The 18,396-nt window shown below is 37.6% G+C and overlaps 2 protein-coding genes across 2 annotated transcripts; both read right to left on the reverse strand.

The window, feature by feature from the left end:
- Positions 1-1,283: 1,283 nt before the first annotated feature.
- On the reverse strand, positions 1,284-4,982 carry LOC110750874 (Haloacid dehalogenase-like hydrolase (HAD) superfamily protein). Its single transcript, XM_088247515.1, has 5 exons — positions 4,387-4,982; positions 3,881-3,923; positions 3,245-3,305; positions 2,044-2,178; positions 1,284-1,805 (listed from the first exon to the last, which is right to left on the reverse strand). The coding sequence occupies exons 1-5, from the start codon at positions 4,739-4,741 to the stop codon at positions 1,641-1,643; spliced, it is 759 nt and encodes a 252-aa protein (XP_088103641.1). The 5' UTR covers positions 4,742-4,982; the 3' UTR covers positions 1,284-1,640.
- Positions 4,983-13,023: 8,041 nt separating this feature from the next.
- LOC110750871 (ammonium transporter 1 member 1-like) lies at positions 13,024-14,942 on the reverse strand. The gene has a single exon (XM_088246919.1). The coding sequence runs from the start codon at positions 14,807-14,809 to the stop codon at positions 13,295-13,297; it is 1,515 nt and encodes a 504-aa protein (XP_088103045.1). The 5' UTR covers positions 14,810-14,942; the 3' UTR covers positions 13,024-13,294.
- Positions 14,943-18,396: the final 3,454 nt, after the last annotated feature.

Below are 18,396 nucleotides of genomic sequence, written 5' to 3' on the forward strand. Positions count from 1 at the left end.
ACTATTCACATAAATAGTGGCAGCCTTGCCTTTTTTGGCTCCACCCCAAAAGGCTAGGGCAAGGGCAAGAAAGGACAAAAAGGATTATGCAACAAAATATAAACAATTTAGAAAGTGAATAAAATTGTTATGTATTTATTGGGAAAACATCTATAATTTTTTGGTATTTAAAAAAAAATTAAAATATTTTTGGATTTTTTGGATTTTTTTTTGCTAGTTGACGTCAGCGATGACATCACCAAACTCGGGCTGAAGCCCAGGCGAAACTTGCTCTTGGGCTTGCCCAGGCTGGTGGGACCCAGGGCTTGCCCGGGCTAAAGGCTGCGCGCTGGAGGTGGTTTGGGCTTGCGAGGGGGGCCTTTTGCCCTGGTTTGGCTGCGCGCTGGACATGCTCTTAGCATTCCCAACTTGGTCCCATATGCCATATGATATGATTTTACAAAATCCTTGCCAGATGCTGGTGGGATAATTTAAAAGAATGATTGGTAGATTTGTTCGACATTTAATTACTGCACAAGAGATTTTAGACATCTTTTTCTTTTTCTATTCAGAAACAACCTTCTGTGAAATTTGAGTTCAGAGGACTTCCAACAAAGTAAAGATTGCGTGCCACTAAGTCAAATTGTTATTAGCAAGGGATGTCAGAGATTAAAAAAAAGTTCCTGTTCTCTAACAAAAGAAGACACTCTTGTTTTTATGGAATAGGAAGTAGGAGGCTAGAGTTCGCCTGAGTCTCATCTCCAATTTAGAGTTGGCATATATCTGAAAATTTTGTGCCACACAAAGGAGAATATCAATCAGGCTTTTTATTTTTCTTTCTTTCTTTTCGTGGCTTTAGCTACCAGTACCTTGTGCACTTGGACAACGAAGGAAAGGAGGCTGTTAGATGGGACTTGGGAGCAGAGAGAAGAGACTTCCATGCACAACGCAGATCCCAGGTACTTGTTCTACCAATTTTTACATCAAGCACCTCATAGCTCTGAAACTCCTTAACTTCTTCTGTTTCCATTTTCGTTATGCGATAAGAGCTCAGCACCGATCGTATATACATATGTGATTTGTTATATTACAACATACTGAATGCTTTTTGCAAAGTTCAGCACCATTTAACATGATGAAACAACTTCAGCTTTGTCACAGAAACTACGATTGAAACTGATATCCCAGATGAAGCCTCGTTCTAAGTCATCGAGCACTTTGGAGAAAACGAATAGCATTGAGGCAATCCTAGATTCCTCTCGTACCTTCACTTCTCCTGCTCTCGTTAAACCATTCCACAAATATATTGGGTGGGAAATTTGATTAATGTCTCCCAAAGCATTTGGTCAGGTTCTTGGTAACTGATAATGAGCTTTTACCAGGCCAAGTACAACACAATTTTTAAAACTAATATAAGTCTCATACAAATTGATTGGTCTTCCGCCTAACTGGTTTCTAGTAGAAATTTTCTACTAGTTCTTTCCTCTTTTTCCTCTTTCACTTTCAGGTTGCATTTTCTTTGCTTCTAACCGTTTCGGGGAGCAAAGAGAAAGCCATACAACAAGTGCTGCAACCTAGTTCTTTTCTAGATAATGCGTACAGACTACTAATAAGGCTTCTTCTCCATCGAATGTGAAGATTGTCCGCAACAGGTTTGAGGATCAAGGTGACAGGTCAAAATGTGCTTCCAATAGCGAGTGAACTTCCATTAGGGAAGACACCTTGAAATCTGGTTTGAAATTGACCTTGGCGTATTCTGGAGAGTCATACCTCCCACTTTCATCAAGCAAGCATGCAACAGCTCCTGCTCGCTTCCCACAAGCCACCTGCAAAGTCAGGCAATTCTTCATAAGCATTTCCAATATTTCTACTTATATCACGGAAATCAAGATCAGACAGCAACTCAGAAATGTAACAACACAATTTTCCTTAAATTATATGATCATCATTCTTTTCTCTCAATACAAAAAGGCCCATTTATCCTGGATCACATTCTTAAAGATGTAGCAAGAACATCACATAAAAAATACTTTGAAAAGAAGTAAAAGAAACACAAGCACTCACATCATCTTTAAGGGAATCTCCAACCATCATTATTTCACTAGGTTTAACTTCCCAAGCTGAACATATATGCAGTAGTGGAGCTGGATCTGGTTTGTAAGGTCGAAATTCCCTGCTCAGAGCTGGAGAAAATGTCAACTGCAGCAACCATAACACAGAAAATAAGATATCAAAGTCCACTACTGAGTAGAAAAAACGTTAACAAAGGAGATGAGCCCCAAATGTACATTACAATAATTTATGGGTTAGGCTGGAGGGCCTCAATAAGTGGGATGCATCAAATAGTAAATGCGGGGTATATCTACAGACATGAAAGATTAGTAATGAGCACGCAAAAGATGACTGACTTCAGCAAGTAGCCAGATCAGAGTAAGCTCATCCATGATCATTGATTACAATAACCCAAAGAGTTTCAAAATTGTTTTTCCTGTTTAGATTTCACCGAGAAAATCATTGCTAGAGAAGATGGGTTGATTCAGTCAAAAAAGAAAGAAGGGATGGGGTTGATTCAGCAAGAGCAGAAAGTATAAGTTGGCTATATGAGGAACCATATTTTAGTTGTCCAAAACGTAGGCAGCATGAGTACTGTATCAAAAAATAACAAAAAGTGAAAAACAGGGAGAGGGGGGATGGCAAGAAAATGGGAATTCTAAAGACATTTGAAGGGAGAAATTCTCTGTGATTTAATCTAAAGACATTAATAACCCACTTTTTATGAGAAATAGACAATTTGTTGAAGAAAATGCAAGAAACTGGGAGATTCTTTCATATTGAATCCAAAAACACGTCTCTCATATTTTTCTACAGACATCTGAAGTAGGCATCATGAGTATGAGCACAAACAATTTGAATTCTCCTCAGGGGGAGACTTGAACAAGATCATATTAGGGATTAACAAAAAATTCCTTTTGCAATTTAAGAACAGAGGAAAAATGCAACTGAAGACAAATCAGAGTTAATGCATAAAGAGGCCCTGTTATCATGTTAACATTGCAGACAGTCAACCTTATTAGTGTATACGGTTGACAGATGTTGCTTGGAATGTTGGATTCCTTCTCCATATTTATTGCCCAAACAAAAACACATAATAACTAAACTACTGAATTGTAACGTGTTCTTAAGACAAAAGAAAATAATATGGAACAGTAATTTATGAATAACTCATTACGTGCAACCAATGACTTGTGCATTTCAATATGCTTACCCTGAACCGTTCATGAAATATTTCTACTGCAGCCTTGACATTGCGTGTGATTAACCCCCGCCTGTAAAAAGTACAAATAAAAACAATAAGCATATCGCCATACCTTCGTTCGTAAATTAGAATAAAAATTCAAAATCTTGCAAACAAAAGAAGATTAGGAGCTTCACTAGCATGCATATAAATATAGCCTACACTTCCAACCCCTAGAGATTGAACCCAGGAACTCAGGTTCCGCCCTTGTACCTAAGAGGGAGGAGGTGCCACTAATACTATTGACGTTAATTAAATAACTTTGTCACTTTTATGCACAGATAACAACTATACTCCAAGTACATGTTGATTAGGCTTGCAACTTATACCATCTCCAGGAAAATATAATAGGGATCATGGAAAGGGATATACGGAGATCAACTTGACAACTTAAATTCCTAATCAGGATAAGGTTCACTCGTAATCCAAACATTCCTTATCTTCCCTAGTACTGATAACAACTTGATTTGCCAGAAAGTAGGATTTCCTCTAGCTGGCCAATGTTCAAAAATCACGCAGCCATTAGTTAGGCATTTATCCGTACATACAACATAAGAAGGAACGACTATTAGGGAAGATAAAAACTTGACATGGGCTGAGAATGACCTTATATTCTTAGAATCTAGAAAACCACAAAGTTCTGCTGCACCTGCACCACAATTTACCCAAATGTTAATGAACATCTGTAAAGTGATGATGGGCAAAGGAATAATGCAATCTCAAGTCAAAAGTTCATGCACAGTATAACTCAAATTCGCACGCTAATTGTGGACTAAGCACCAAAACACTCACTACAGAAGGGAAAAAAAACACTCACTACAGAAGGGGAAAAAAACACTCCCAAAGAAGCAAAAGCATCCTCTTGTTTACAAAACTTCATCAAAATTCAAGATTCAAATTTTTCACTTTTTTTTTACACATATTCACACCAAGGAATAAATGGATACGCCACATGGAATACTTTACCCCAAAAAAAAAAAATTAAATTTACAGCCGTGCAATTAGCAACAAAAAGTAATTGAAACCAGGGCTACATTATATTTTTTTCCTTATCCGGTACTTTCCCGGGAACCAAATAGAAAGCCAAAACCAACATAGAAAAACTCTCTCACCAGGCATGATCTGGAGGCGATCGAGCCCCTGGCTCTCGTAATCGGCAATAATATCATACGCCTTTCGCTGCTTCTCGGGGCTCCAAGTCTCAATGTGGTGCAATATATCAATCCCAGAAGGGCTCTCGGCCTTGATTCTGACGTACTCGTCCTCGCCGAGCACAGCTCTGTACATTGCCGCAAAATCGATGACGGGAACCGTTAGGGTTCCGTCCATGTCAAACACCACGCCTCGGAGGCGAGCCCTGGGCGGGGCTGCGGAGCTGAGGGTGGAGAGATTGCTGGCCATGGGTATTTTGGGGATTTTCAATTTTGGGTACAGGAGGAGGAGTGTTCTGGGTAGGAGCAGGGACATTGGGTTTGAGTATTTGGGTTATTTGAAGGGAGTCATTGGATTTTGGGTAAAAGGGAGTGATTGGATTTCAGAAGTGAAATTGGTAAAACTTTTAAAAGTGTGAGTGGCACTTGGAGAGCCTCTTCTTGGGTAATGTTTTGTTTGGTTGCTGGGAAAATTGGAGAGAAAATGAGTGTCAATCAATACATGTGTAGATAAATTTGTAGACATTACCGTGCAAATATCAAATTTGTGTTTGGTCATTAATGGTCTGTGATTTGTTGATCGACCTTGTAGCTTTTCATAAATATAGTGAACCATTGCTGACCAATCATACAATTTACGTACAGTCCTTTGTGCACGCATTTGATTTGAAAATCTTTTCATGTCGTTTGGCCGCATCATGGGGCCAATTTTGGGGATTGAAAGGGAAGGCCTAACCCCCCTTGAACTGGTCTGGTTTTCCTACTTTGCACCATTGTTCATACATGTTCTTACTTTCCACGTTTAAAATGGGCTATTTTGGACTGACTTGATTTTGCATTGTCATATTAAGCATCCCAATTATTTGTCAATAATTCATGAATTTTGTTGATTTGAAGAGGTCCTATTAACATGGCCTATTACGCAAGGATGTCACTCATGTATAGTATTTATATGTTCCCTCCAAATTGGATAGAGTTTGGACAAGAGTTTTTTTATTTTTTTATTTGGTGCCAAAGTTAGGAAGGAGAATTGAGATTTTCTCACACATACACTATTAAAGTATCACGATGATTCGAATTTAAGACCACTGGTTTGCAAGTCAAGATCTACTCGACTAGACCCCTGTTGTTTGTTGAAGCTAAGTTTTATGTCTCTTTTTTTTTTCTTTCCAAAATTTAAAGTTGAGAAAAAGGTTTATAAAAGGATTGGATTGGAGATGCTCTAATAAGTATTTCAAACTTTCATATCATGGATCTTAATCCATGAGCTTCCTCGACCGATATACGAACGCATGCGTGACATTTTGTGATTTGTGATTGTCCTACCAAAACAAATAAAATTTGCCTTAATAGATGCATTGATCGACAGATTATATCCCAAGCTGCAGGCCCACCCAATCAATACTGGGAGAAAAATCAATGGTCACAACATATTTTTAACCGCTTGGGTGTGCTGAAAGATTACATTTGCACACCCAACCAGTGGAGATCGCCTTGCCAACATGTGTCTGCAGATAATTTGGGCTTCTGTACTCTTTTGAGCCCCTTAATCTCAGAAAAAGAAAATAGAATAAGGACTTTCTACGGTTTTTTATTTCCTCTATAATTCTCTCAATTTTCTTTTTCTTTAAACTTATTCATAAATTATGTTTTTCTAGTTCTCAAATTATATTTTTTAATCATAGTGTGAAGTACAAAATGGAGGTACTATTATCGTGTATGTGTGGATATGATAACAAATTGATTTTCTTCGATAATTATTTCAATTTTAGTTTTTAGTTTTTTGTGTGTTAGAGTATAGAGAAAAATGAGAGTGAGGATGAGATTCAGAGACATGATAAGAATGAGTCCAATTTTCCTGTTACCCTTTCCCCTGTGCCTCCCTGTTACCCTTCTAATTTATTGACACATGTCCCTATACTTAACTTCTAACATAACAGTGTTAACTCTTTTAATAAAAATAAAACAAAAACAAATCTAATTATTAAATAAAAAACAAAAAACAACAGCCACTACATCCCCATCGACCCACGCAACCTCAGCCCACCCCCCCATCCAACATGGTCAGCCACCCCATTCCGTCGGTGGCAACCCCTCTCCTCCTTGCCGCCGGAAACACCTCATTATCTCAATATCTCTTTTCTCTCTCTTTCTTTTCCTACTTTACCATTTTCTTCCCCAAACTCAAAACCCTAACAACATGGTCAATCTCATATGTTAAAACCTCAAACAAGAATGACATTAAGGGGCTTCAAAATTGTAGGATGTTTTGTGTAATCAACTATAGTGTGTTGTGGCCTCAACATCCCTTCACCTTTAAACCTCTGCTGCAGCTAAGCCTATGAAATTATGAGAGAGATCTTGAGATCCATATCTAGATCTACTAGGTCTCACATTTGATGCCATGTTATTTTTCCCTCCTTTTTTTCTGGTGTTGTTGGGTTAAAGACAGATAAGAGAAATGACATGGAGAAAGGATAATGGGTTTTAGCCATGGAAAAAAAGAGATTAGATTTATGAGTTTGGTGTTGCTTGATAAAGAGGGAGGACAGAGAAGAGAAGAGGGGCTGCTTTCGGCAACGGCTAGGAAAGGGGTTGTCGCCGGCGGGTGGGTGTGGTTATGGTGGTGGTTGTTTTTTTTTTTTCTCTTTTTAATAATTAGCTTTGTCTTTGTTTTATTTTTATTAAAAGAGTTGACACTGTTATGTTAGAAGTTAAGTGTAGGAACATGTGTCAATAAATTAAAAAGATAACAAGAAGGTACAGGAAAAAGCGTAACAGAAAAATTGGACTCTATAAGAAGTGAGTAGTAACAAAAGTGAAAACAATTTCAAACAGATTTCATTTTTTAGTTTTTGTTTTTAGTTTTGTTAATCCTTCCTTCCATCTTCCCCTGTCATCTTCACTCTCATTCTCACTTTCATTTTACCTGTTTTTTCTCTATACTCCATCACAAAAATATGTAAACTAAAAATTAAAAATGAAATACTTATCAAACGCGCCCTTAATTTCTCTAGTTTTCAAATCATGTATCGATCTAAAGACTGCCACGTAAGCAATAAATTAAATTTGGTGAATATATTTGGTGTGTTTAGCAGCATTTTTACATACAAGCTATAAAGTCAACTGATTTCTTAATGAGGTTAAACTACAACCTACTTTGCCGGTTGACATTACAAACGCAAAAGGAAGCTTGACTGCAAGACCCATGCACTTGAAAAACTCCAACGAACTTCAAAATCTGAGTTTAATCCATAACACAAATCTTTTTTCCTTTTTAATTGTGAATACATGTTTTCTTCTTTCTTTTTTCTTTTTTTAAGTACAAGCAATTGGAGGAGAGAAGTTTACACAAATATTCAATAGGTGTCCGGAGATTTCGAACATCTGTCCATATGGATGGACCATGGAGATACCAACTGAGCTATACCCGACAAGCAAATACAGGTTTTCCTTTTTACTTCAACGAAGATGCAATTATCTGCAAATTGTCTATCAAGGCCCGCAAGCAGGTTTTGAGGGTTAATTAGTAGGTTCCTCTTCTTTTTGTTGGTTTATAAGCAGTTGACATTTGACCTGCTAAACATATATATATGTGTGTACGCATAATTAGCCATGAGCGAGCAGCCATGCACAGATCCTACAGATTGTGATTGATGCACAGTTGACAATTGAAATGTTGAATATATGCAGCTCTATATGCATGACGTGATAATGCATCGAGAAAACACCCTTTTACTTATTTTATTTTTTTCAACTTTGATGTCATTTATTGACATGGTTAATTGTTTTATGGTGTAAAAATATTGAGTAAAAACTGAAATATGAAGAAAGACTTTGAGGTACGATTTGGATTCAAATAAAAATACTAGAAAATTAAATTCCCACCAAATCAAAATATGAAAATTCGGTTTTAGTGCAAAATACGATTTAGGCTAAAAATGATGGCTCATTAAGTCAATATATACTTCATACTAAAATCCCATAAAATCAAGTTTTCTTATTTGATGTGTAATGAACAAAAGCCGCCAAAAATTATCTTGAGAAAATGATTATTCCGAAAAATCATTTTTCATACTTAGTCAATATTGCACCTCCGCTAAAAAATTTCTGGATCCGCCGTTGATCGTACCTCAAAGTCTTTCTATTTTATAGTTTTTACTCAACAAGAAATCCTCATGTAGAATTATGGTTGCTAGCCTCGGATAGGTTAATCGCTTCGCTTTTAGGTTTTAAGTATTAGATTTTGAGAATAACGAATCTATCATTAAATAAAATCAAAATTAAAGAAAATTGAATAGAAATGACGTTATTATCTTGATTACAAGAGTTTCTATAAATATGTACATACGTAGGTGTGACATAACTACGAGATCGCTGAACATATTTTGTTTTCTCCAAGTTGCATTAAGTCGTTGCATGACTTTGTCATAAACCATGAATGACATATTTATTTGACAGACATACATCAATAATGTATAGCAATTCGCAGATATTTTATATAAAATGAATCTTAGCCGGTATGAAGCCAAATATCTTCTTTTCTTTATCCTTTTTTTTTTTTTTTTTGGGTTTGATGAAGATTAGGAAGCACAATATTTAGAATATAAACGTATTTTACTTATAAATAATTAATTGGATGTTCCTGAAAGGACTAATTTCGAAAAAATTCACGGTTGTCGCATAATAGGGCGCTGCTATGGATTGTTTATATCAAATAGAAAGCAAAAAATAAAAATCAAATTCAGAACTCTCCTCATGGGGCTAAAAACTATCCCTTTTCTTGTTTATACAAAGCAAAACTAATTGTTCCAAAGTTGGTTCCTTTTTTACGTTTATGTCTTTTTCATTTCTCCATTTGTTAATTGAATATTATCCTCTAATTTTCTCTTGATGTACGGAGTCAAACCTTTATATCTTGTTGATTGGTCAGCATTCCTAAAAGTAAACAAGCGATGTACGATATTTTTTTTCTTATTAATGTGTGAAGGAGAATTTAAATTTGTGACATCTTAAGAGAAAATAACATTAAAAAGCTAATTGTTAATGCACAATTAAAGTAGTATGGTTGGGCAATTTCATTATTAAACCATAAGAGAGATAATCCTAAGAGAGAAAAGTTTCAGCCGCCGGCGGATCATCTTCATCCCTCTCCTCCTCACCTCCTTTCCTTCCTAGACTTTCCCCTCCCTTCTCCACCTCTGCTCCTCGCCCATCCCCTCAAGGCCTTTCGTTTTGGCTGAGTTTGGTAGCTAATTGGCTGTCTTGGTGATGACGTGATGGTAGATCGAATTTTATTTCTATTTGTGAGAGTTAGAAAGTTATTGTTGCATTTGTAGTTTGGTGCGTTGAGGTATATGTCTAATTTATCCAAGCTTGCGGTTTTTTTGCCGGAATTTCTTAGACCTTGTGTGGCTATGAGTGGAGGTACTCCTTGTGCGCTTATTGTTGCTAGTGAACTCCTTTGCATTATTTGGATTGACCCCTTTTTGTTACTATGCTTCTATATTTACATTACCATGCGATTATTTGTGTTAATCCTTGTGACTAATGCCTTTTATGCCTAATTATAAATACAATTTATCGTCTTTTTCTAACAAAAATAAGTTGGGCTACTAGCCGATTCTAATTGTAATTAAAAAATCTTTTCCTTTAAATCATAGCAACCGTACGGAGACCAACGATATGTTCACCAACTTTCATTTTACTATCAAACACAAATCCAGCAAACAAACTGTATTAACCGATTAATATAATAACTGCATTAACCAAATTGAATCAAATTAGTAAAATAATTGTTGGAAGAATCAAAATTTTAATATTTAATACCAGAAAAATCATGGCCACTTATAATTGTTTAGGGCTAATTCCCTGGATTTTCGCCTTATCTATGATGAATCTAATCAATTAAGAAAGGTCTCTGATCTGTTGGACTGCTGCCCAACCCCCTTATTATTTTCGTAACTAATAGTTAATAAAAAACGAAACTTGTTCTTTACTATTTCCAAAGATTGTAGATATGAAATCAGATATTGTCAAGAAAAAAAGCATAATCAATATATAAATTCTATTTCGTGTCGAAGCTCGTTATGTAGGAATGCATTTGGGGTTAGAAGAAAACAACTAAAATTCGTTGATTTATAATAGAGGGAAAAATCAAACTTGGGATCTCTTCGTCTCATTTGTTTTGTTATAACCATATCCCACTTTTACAAATAAAGTCCAAATAAATATTTTGTGAGCCTAAATTATTGAAATAAAACACACACACACACAATGGAAAAAGGAGAAAATATAATTCAAAAGATTAGAGAAGAAACCAGTTTTCAAACTGCAGTTCCCATCACCACTAGCTGATAAGATATTCAACCTAAAATTACCACCAGAGAGTCTCATGCGGTTGTCAAGTACAAGAAATTGTGATCGTGAAAAAGGGAACTTCTTAAATTATGGGTAAAGGACAAGTTTTTCTGTGCCTTTAACCTTAATCAAATGACCTTTTATTTTCTCTCTCTTTGGGTAAGGTTGACGAAATGACTTTGTTCTAGAGAATGACAGATTGCAAACCCAATGGGAATACAAAATTTCCCAAAGGTACACACAATGCATTCACATTTGAATCCATCGCAAACAACAACATCAAATGTTCAACTTTGCTTTATGATTTGCAAGTTTCAACAGCTAGACTAAATGTCTATATGATTCAAAAATGTCACTTTCTTCTTCTCCTCTTCAGTCAAAATTAAAATTCTACTACATACTCACGAACTTTCTTCAAGACGTAAGCATACAAGATCATCAATATTCAATATAAAATTTGGAAGAGAAACCCTCATATCATAAACTCTCATAAGGGAATTATGAAAACTTCGAAAAATTCATCTTCATTCCTTTTCTGTCAAATAATATTGGAAGTGAGAAAATTCGAACTTAAGACCTATAGTATGTTGTTAAATAAAGTGAGAAAAATAGTTAAAGCATAAATTCGCAACACAAGGATGGTGGCGGGCGGCCATACATATTTGCAGAAATAAATTGTGGATCCTTGGACTTTTCTAATTCCAAGTCTACGAGGCAACGTTGAAAGTCGTCGTCAATGTCATAGACCAACCCACCACCGTTTTGCTTTGGTAGCTTTCGGGTTTATGTCTTTCACACTTGCGTATTTGACTGACCGCATTTCTTCTTTAATGCAACCAATTGCAATTATAATCGATTTCCAAGCCAGTCTGCATCATTTATTCGGGGAAAATACTCGTCTATTGGGATTAAGAATTCATACTTTCCGTGAAAGGGGTATAGCTCAATCGAATGGAAAATTGACTTGCAAACTAATGATTTTAAGTTTAAAATTCAATGATATCCCGGTAGTGTGTGTGTGAAATTCCAAAATATTTATCTGTTTGGATTAAGAACTCTTACTTTCTGTCAAAGGGGTATAACTCAGTTGAAAAGGGTATTGACTTGCAGACTAGTGGTCTTAAGTTTGTAATTCCATGACATCTCGATAATGCGTGCGTGAGAAACCTCAATTCCCTTGTAGTTTAGACTATCGCTTATGTTAACAAATAAAAAAAGAAGAACTCCTACTTTCCTAGTGCCGCCTGTGTTTTTTTTTCACTTTTATGAATTACCTTTTGTATATTCTCCAATTTGTGACGTTTAGGAAAAGAGACGAATAATATCCATCTTCCACGTCAAAATGATCATTTTGTTTTGTTTTACATCAAAAAAACGAAAACAAAGATCATCATTTTGCTAAAGTTTTCATTTAAATTCCAAACTTAGGCTGCCCCTTCCCAATTAGACTTTTCTTTTAAGAAAACTAATTAATTCATTGTTAATAACTTAAGGCTATCACCAAGTCAATATTCAACAGAAGATTGGATTGGAAAAACAAAGTGAAGGATGATAGGAAGCAATTATATATCCCACGATAGTCCCAGTTCCTTTATATCATGCCGACATGACATCATCATTCCATGGAAGAATATATTTGCTAAACAAGCTGATGCATCTATGACAAAGAGAGCATAAAAAATAAAGTGCAAACTCTATGCAAATCGGACAGTCGATGGTGCAAATAACGTTCGCTTCTAAACTAATCTTCTTATGAAGTAATTTTTTCATAATTAATATAATTATGTATCTATTTCTCGTCACTCTTACAAAAATAATTACATATTAACCATATGTATCAAACAAAAAAAATCATATTTTATGAGACGTGACACTACAAACAATATAACAAAGCCATGGTAACTCCAAGTTCACAGGCCGGATACTGGTTTGACATTCCAACCAAGTTCCATCTTTGTGGCGTCAGAAGAAGATTATTCTCAGCCAAAAGTATACTGGCCCTGGCCCCGGCCCCCATACTCAATAATTTCAGTTAAAGTCAGAATTCAATCAATTGAATGAATCCAAAATGTTTCGCATTGATTCCTCGATTTGCTTTGTTCTTTTGTCGCTGCCCATTTCTTTCAGAGTCACAAAACAAAGCCAGCCACACTTCTTTTGGCTTTTAACAAAAGCAGATCAAACAAAAGCACTTGTACCCATTTCCCAGAATAGTTAATTGCTCACGAAGGCAGTACATTTTCAATATTCAAATAAGTACCACATAAATAATAATAATAATAATAATTTACATAAATAAGAAAGAGGTAAAATCTCAATCCAACACAAACTTATCTTCAACGTGCAAATCATTATCAACCACAACTACCCACCCCATTACACCCAAAAAAAAAAAAAACCATTATTTTACACAAATCCTACATATAATAATTAGTCAACAATTACTATTAAAAAATATCAAACCCATAAAATTAAAAAAAGAAAAAGAAAAAAAAGAGGAGATTAGCTTCTAAACGGAAGCGGGTGTGGAAGAAGAATTTGGTTCTACTTTTCTAAGCTGAATCGCCGCTGGCTTCTGCAAGTCCTCGTCGTCATTGTACGCGTAAGCAAACCCACCATGCCGGGTCAGATCCATACCCGCCATCTCATCCTCGGCCGAAATCCTCAGCAGCTTCAGCTTATGAAGCACGAAGAACAGGGGCCCCATCGTGGCACTGACCCACCCGATAATCACCACAATCTGTATCAAGTGGGCCCCCAGCATCTTCCCTCCGCCGCCCATGAACAACCCGTAAGGCCGATCAGGTTTTCCCGGGTACACCTCGTTCACGTATTTCTTGGTAGCAAACAGCGCCGTGAAGATAATTCCCCACGCGCCGCATCCGCCGTGGAGCTGCGCCGCCTCCAACGGGTCGTCGTATTTCACCTTCTCGGCCAACTTGTTGCACGAGATCAAAACGATGGCGGCGACGAAGCCGCATACGATTGCTGCCCACGGCTCTACGACGGAGCACCCCCCAGTAATCGCCGCGAAGCCGCCGAGAAGTCCGTTACAAACGTCCGTTACGTTCCAGTGACCCGAGAGGATCCTCTTTCCGAAGAGAGTTGTCAAAGCGGCAGTGCAGCCGGCGAGGGTGGTCGTCACAGCGGTGCGGCCCACCGCCGACCACTGCCCGTAATATGACATGGATCCGGTCCCATACGGACTCAGGATCTTGGTGAAAGAACCCGGGTTGAACCCGTACCACCCGAACCAGAGCAAGAACGTGCCCAAGACTACCAAAGTAGCGCTGTGTCCGCGGAGAGCGACGGACCGGCCGGAGTGGTCGAACCGGCCGATTCTCGGACCCTCGATGAACGCTCCCCAGAGGCCGGCGATGCCTCCGACCATGTGGACCACACCCGACCCGGCGAAATCGATGACTCCGGATCCGAAAAGGAGGTTTTGGGTATTTCCAGCGCTGGCCCAGCCGTCTGTTGACCAGAACCAGTGGGAGACGACCGGGTAGACGAAGCCGGTGAGGAAGGAGGAGTAGATGAGGTAGGCGACGAACTGGGTCCTCTCGGCGATGGAGCCGCTGGTGATGCCGGCGGCGGCGATGGCGAAGGCCCACTGGTAGAGGAAGTGGCTGTAGTCGAAGGAGTCGGAGGGGATGTCTTTGAGGCCGAAGAAGTGGCGGCCGATGAAGCCATTGGAGGGGCCGCCAAAGGCGAAAGCGAAGCCAAAGAGGTAGTAGAAGAGCCCGCCGGTGGCGGCGTCGAGGACATTGGTGAGCATGATGTTCATGGTGTTCTTGGCGCGGACGGAGCCGGCACAGAGCATGGCGAAGCCGAGCTGCATTGAGAAGACGAGGTAGGCGGAGAAGAGGAGGTAAGTGGTGTCGACGGCGTAGGCGGTGTCGGAGAGCTTGGAGGACACGGCGGTGAACTGGGAGCAGATGAAGTTGGCTGCATCGGTGGTGTTGGGGCCCAGCAGCTGGGCCAGTTGGGCTGAGGAGCAGTCTAAGGTAGCCCACGTCGCCATTGTAGCAGCACAGAAGAGAGAAAGAAGAGAGGAAGAGAGGAGAAGTGAAAGTCTAGGTCCTCATCTACCTCTCTATAGCAGGTACCGTTGGGTGGATGCTGCTTATGTATATAGGAGAGAGAGAGAGAGGCACGAGCTTTGATTTTTGGAGCAATGTGGGCCCATTTCCTGTAGTGTTCATATATGATTGGAAGATTTTGTAGACTCGTCACCCGATTTTATTTTTGGAAAAGTTTGGATACACGGTCAGGATTCAGATCCATGTAGGTCTTGGGGGGGAGTTTGTCATTTTTTATAATTAATATTCTACTAAAATTGATCTCTGATTATTAATTAGTACAAGTAATTAGCATATTATTTATTTCCTCCAAGTGGAGGGAATAAATCTTTTTGTTTCCAATAAATAATTCTTAATTTACACACATGTTCGGTACTACACAATAACCTTAAGATATAAATGGAATAATAATCGAGACCTATGTTTTTATTCGATGGCTTTCCACATTTTCTGCTAAACTTTACTTTTCTCAACAGAAAATGTAAAGGTACATGATCTTTAGCTTAATTGAGTGACATAATTTAGGGTACGATTAAAAACGTGATGAATGCGGTATGGGAACATGGGTTAGGCTTAAAATATTTAATTAAGAGTTCAATTCCATCTAATTCATGCAACTTGCCTAGCATGCTAGTACATTAGAGGTCATGGCAGTTATATTAAATATTTTGATTTCAATTTGCAAAGCAATGATCTCATTGTTTGATATTTGACAAGACCTATTAACTAACCAAAAAATTGTAACTTTTTTTTCATTTTTTTATTTAGAAATGCACATAACAAATCAACACACAATATCTATAGACAAAAACGAAAGAAATTGAAAAGGAACGAAATGTAATACTCCCATATGGACTTGGATACGTATAGAGAGAAAGAAAAAAAGGAGAATGGAAGTGAGAATGAGAGAGGGAAGATCAGAGGGGACGGATGAGAGGAAGGAGTAAAGTGAAAACAAAACCTAAAAGCTAAAACCTATTTGAAATTGTTTTCACTTTTATTACTCATCCCTCCCATCATCGCCTCTCATCCTCTCTCTCAGTCTCAATGTCATTCTCACTCTCACTCCCATTCTTATTTTCTTATCTACAATAGTATAAAAAATACAAACTAAAATTAAAATGGTTATCAAACGGACTCTTATTTTCCCACGTAATGACAATAGTTAATAAATAAAAGTTAATGATTTCAAACAACTTTTGACTGCTCTTTATTTAAGGAGCTAGATAAAACACAGAAACTCTGTTGGGGTGGTGTGGTGAAATATAGAAAAGTTTATTTGAAATATCGTGAGAGTTCCTCTATGGAACAGAATCTTTTTGTTAGTAGTGTCTAGTGTGCTAGAAAACATAGAAAAGTTTCCGTTTCACGGATCTCTCTTGAGGCTTCATAGGTAATCTAGAGTTAGAATTCTCAAACCCTCTTCAAACTCTGTGGTGTGGTGATTTCAAGTTGTCAAATCTTATCTTAGTGATGAATTTCCAAAGTCCACATTTGTCACGTTCTCAAGAGAGTGAGATGAGATTTTGTCCTCGATTTTGATCCATGAATCTTTTCTTTTTTTAAATTTGTAAGTAGGGCATGGTTTTATTCCAAAATTATTGTGGAAATGAGACCATATATCATTATAGACGTTATATGACCAATATTTTGAATGGTATGAGTGTACATAACCATGCAAATACAATCAATCCATATAGAGATTATAATGTGATACTAAAATACAAATCATCTGATATATGCGGACAACACAATTCATTATATTTCTCACTTTCATTTTGTTATAGTATAATGTTAATAAGGGTTAATATCAATTTGATACCTTGAAGTTGTACCCTTAATGCATGTTTGTCCCCGCATTATGTACCCTTAGTTTGTAAATTTTTTGCAATGTAGCTCTGCCGTTAGAGAATCTGTTAAGTGATGACGTGGTACAGGTGGGGCCCACATTATTTTCTTAAATTGAATAAAATATTAATAAAACTTTTAAATTCACTTTAAAAAAAAAACCAACAAAAACACCATTCTTTTTTTGTCTCTCTCTCGAACCTATCTTTCTCCCCTCTTCACGATCAAACTACCATTCTCAGCCACACCCACCATCACAACACAAAAGACATATATATGGAGCAGTGCGCTGCCGGATCACCCCCTAGCCCCCTTCCTCATCCCCTCCCCACCTCGATATCTACTCACCACACCCCACCACTCCAGCATTCCACCCCCTGGGCCGAATGACAAAGGCCAGATCTGGCTTGTCTCATCCCCATCCTCCCAGCTTATGGGGTCTAAACTCTAAAGAATGTGTATTAATGGTTCATAAGTAAAAAAATCTGAAGAATAATATAAGAATAGGACTGGTTTGATTCCAGACACATACATTATCAACTATAATCAATTGAAAGGCCCATTTCATAATAAAACACAACCAATGAACTTGCATAAACAATATCACAACAAGCCATTAAGTTTTAAACAAATCCATACTTAATTATGCAGTGAGATGCATTTGTCTACAATAATACTCTTGAGATAAAACTAACACATCACTACCATAGAAATTATGTGGTAGTTCAAAGTTCAAAATTTAAATGCTCATTCACTTGTCCTAATGTTAACACATTTGATTTGTTGTACCCTCAAAGAACACTTGTGCTTCCAATCCCTTGAAATGCTGCAACTATATTCTCTGCAGGTATGACCTAAGAAACAAATATCAGTAACACAACATCACTTGATTACAAGATAACCAGGATGTTCTAGAAACACAAAGGGAGAGTGACACAAATAACAATGAGTTCCAAGAAACGAAGCCTCCTCCTAAGAGTCACCAACTACAAGGACAGAGAACAAACAACCAGTATTATGAGTTACAAGAGGGAACACATATCCAACAATAACCAAAATCAAGGCAATAGGGGCAGAAGTGAGACTTTCTTGAAGTTATCTACCCCAGGGGAATCCACTTCACCAACTGAAACATATTCAGCAACATTGCACTCTCCATTGCAATGGAACCTTGCCTATTTTCTGCGTTCCTCAGTTTCAACACAATAATATTACTTTCATTTTTTTTGTTTCCATCAATCTAAAAAAAAACATAAAAATCTCTTACATGTAGAATGAAGGGGTTTTCAGTTTAAAGAAATTGATGAGCAGTATGCATTAAACTAACAAATGGGTATTCTCAGTAACAAGGATTCACACATGAATCATTTAGGCATATACAGAAAAGGGGAACTTAAAGAAAACATAGTAAACTTCACAAGTAAAGATGATGCTGCTCCTTCTAACACCAGGCAAATCATCTTATATGCTCTTTCTGAATGGAGTAAGGGGCCTTGTGGTGGTAATATAGCTGGGGAGAAAATACAGATTTTCATGGCTTGGGAATTTCCTGGTACTGGAGTGGTTAAACTGAATGTGAATATTGGTGCTGGCGGTATTCTTCGTGGTTGTACTGGAGAATGGATTAAGGGGTTTGTGGTGAACTTGGGAAAGGGTCAAATAATTGAAGCTGAACTATGGA

The sequence above is a fragment of the Prunus avium genome, chromosome 1, assembly GCF_965620075.1.
Source record: "Prunus avium chromosome 1, drPruAviu1.hap1.1, whole genome shotgun sequence".
Classification (NCBI taxonomy): Eukaryota; Viridiplantae; Streptophyta; class Magnoliopsida; order Rosales; family Rosaceae; genus Prunus; species Prunus avium.

Coding starts and splice junctions, on each gene's coding strand:
- LOC110750874 (XM_088247515.1), bottom strand. CDS start 4,741: ATGTCCCTGCTCCTACCCAGAACACTCCTCCTCCTGTACCCAAAATTG. Junction 3,924..4,386: donor TCGCCTCCAGATCATGCCTG/GTGAGAGAGTTT, acceptor ATTGTGGTGCAG/GTGCAGCAGAACTTTGTGGT. Junction 2,179..3,244: donor TATTTCATGAACGGTTCAGG/GTAAGCATATTG, acceptor TGGTTGCTGCAG/TTGACATTTTCTCCAGCTCT.
- LOC110750871 (XM_088246919.1), bottom strand. CDS start 14,809: ATGGCGACGTGGGCTACCTTAGACTGCTCCTCAGCCCAACTGGCCCAG.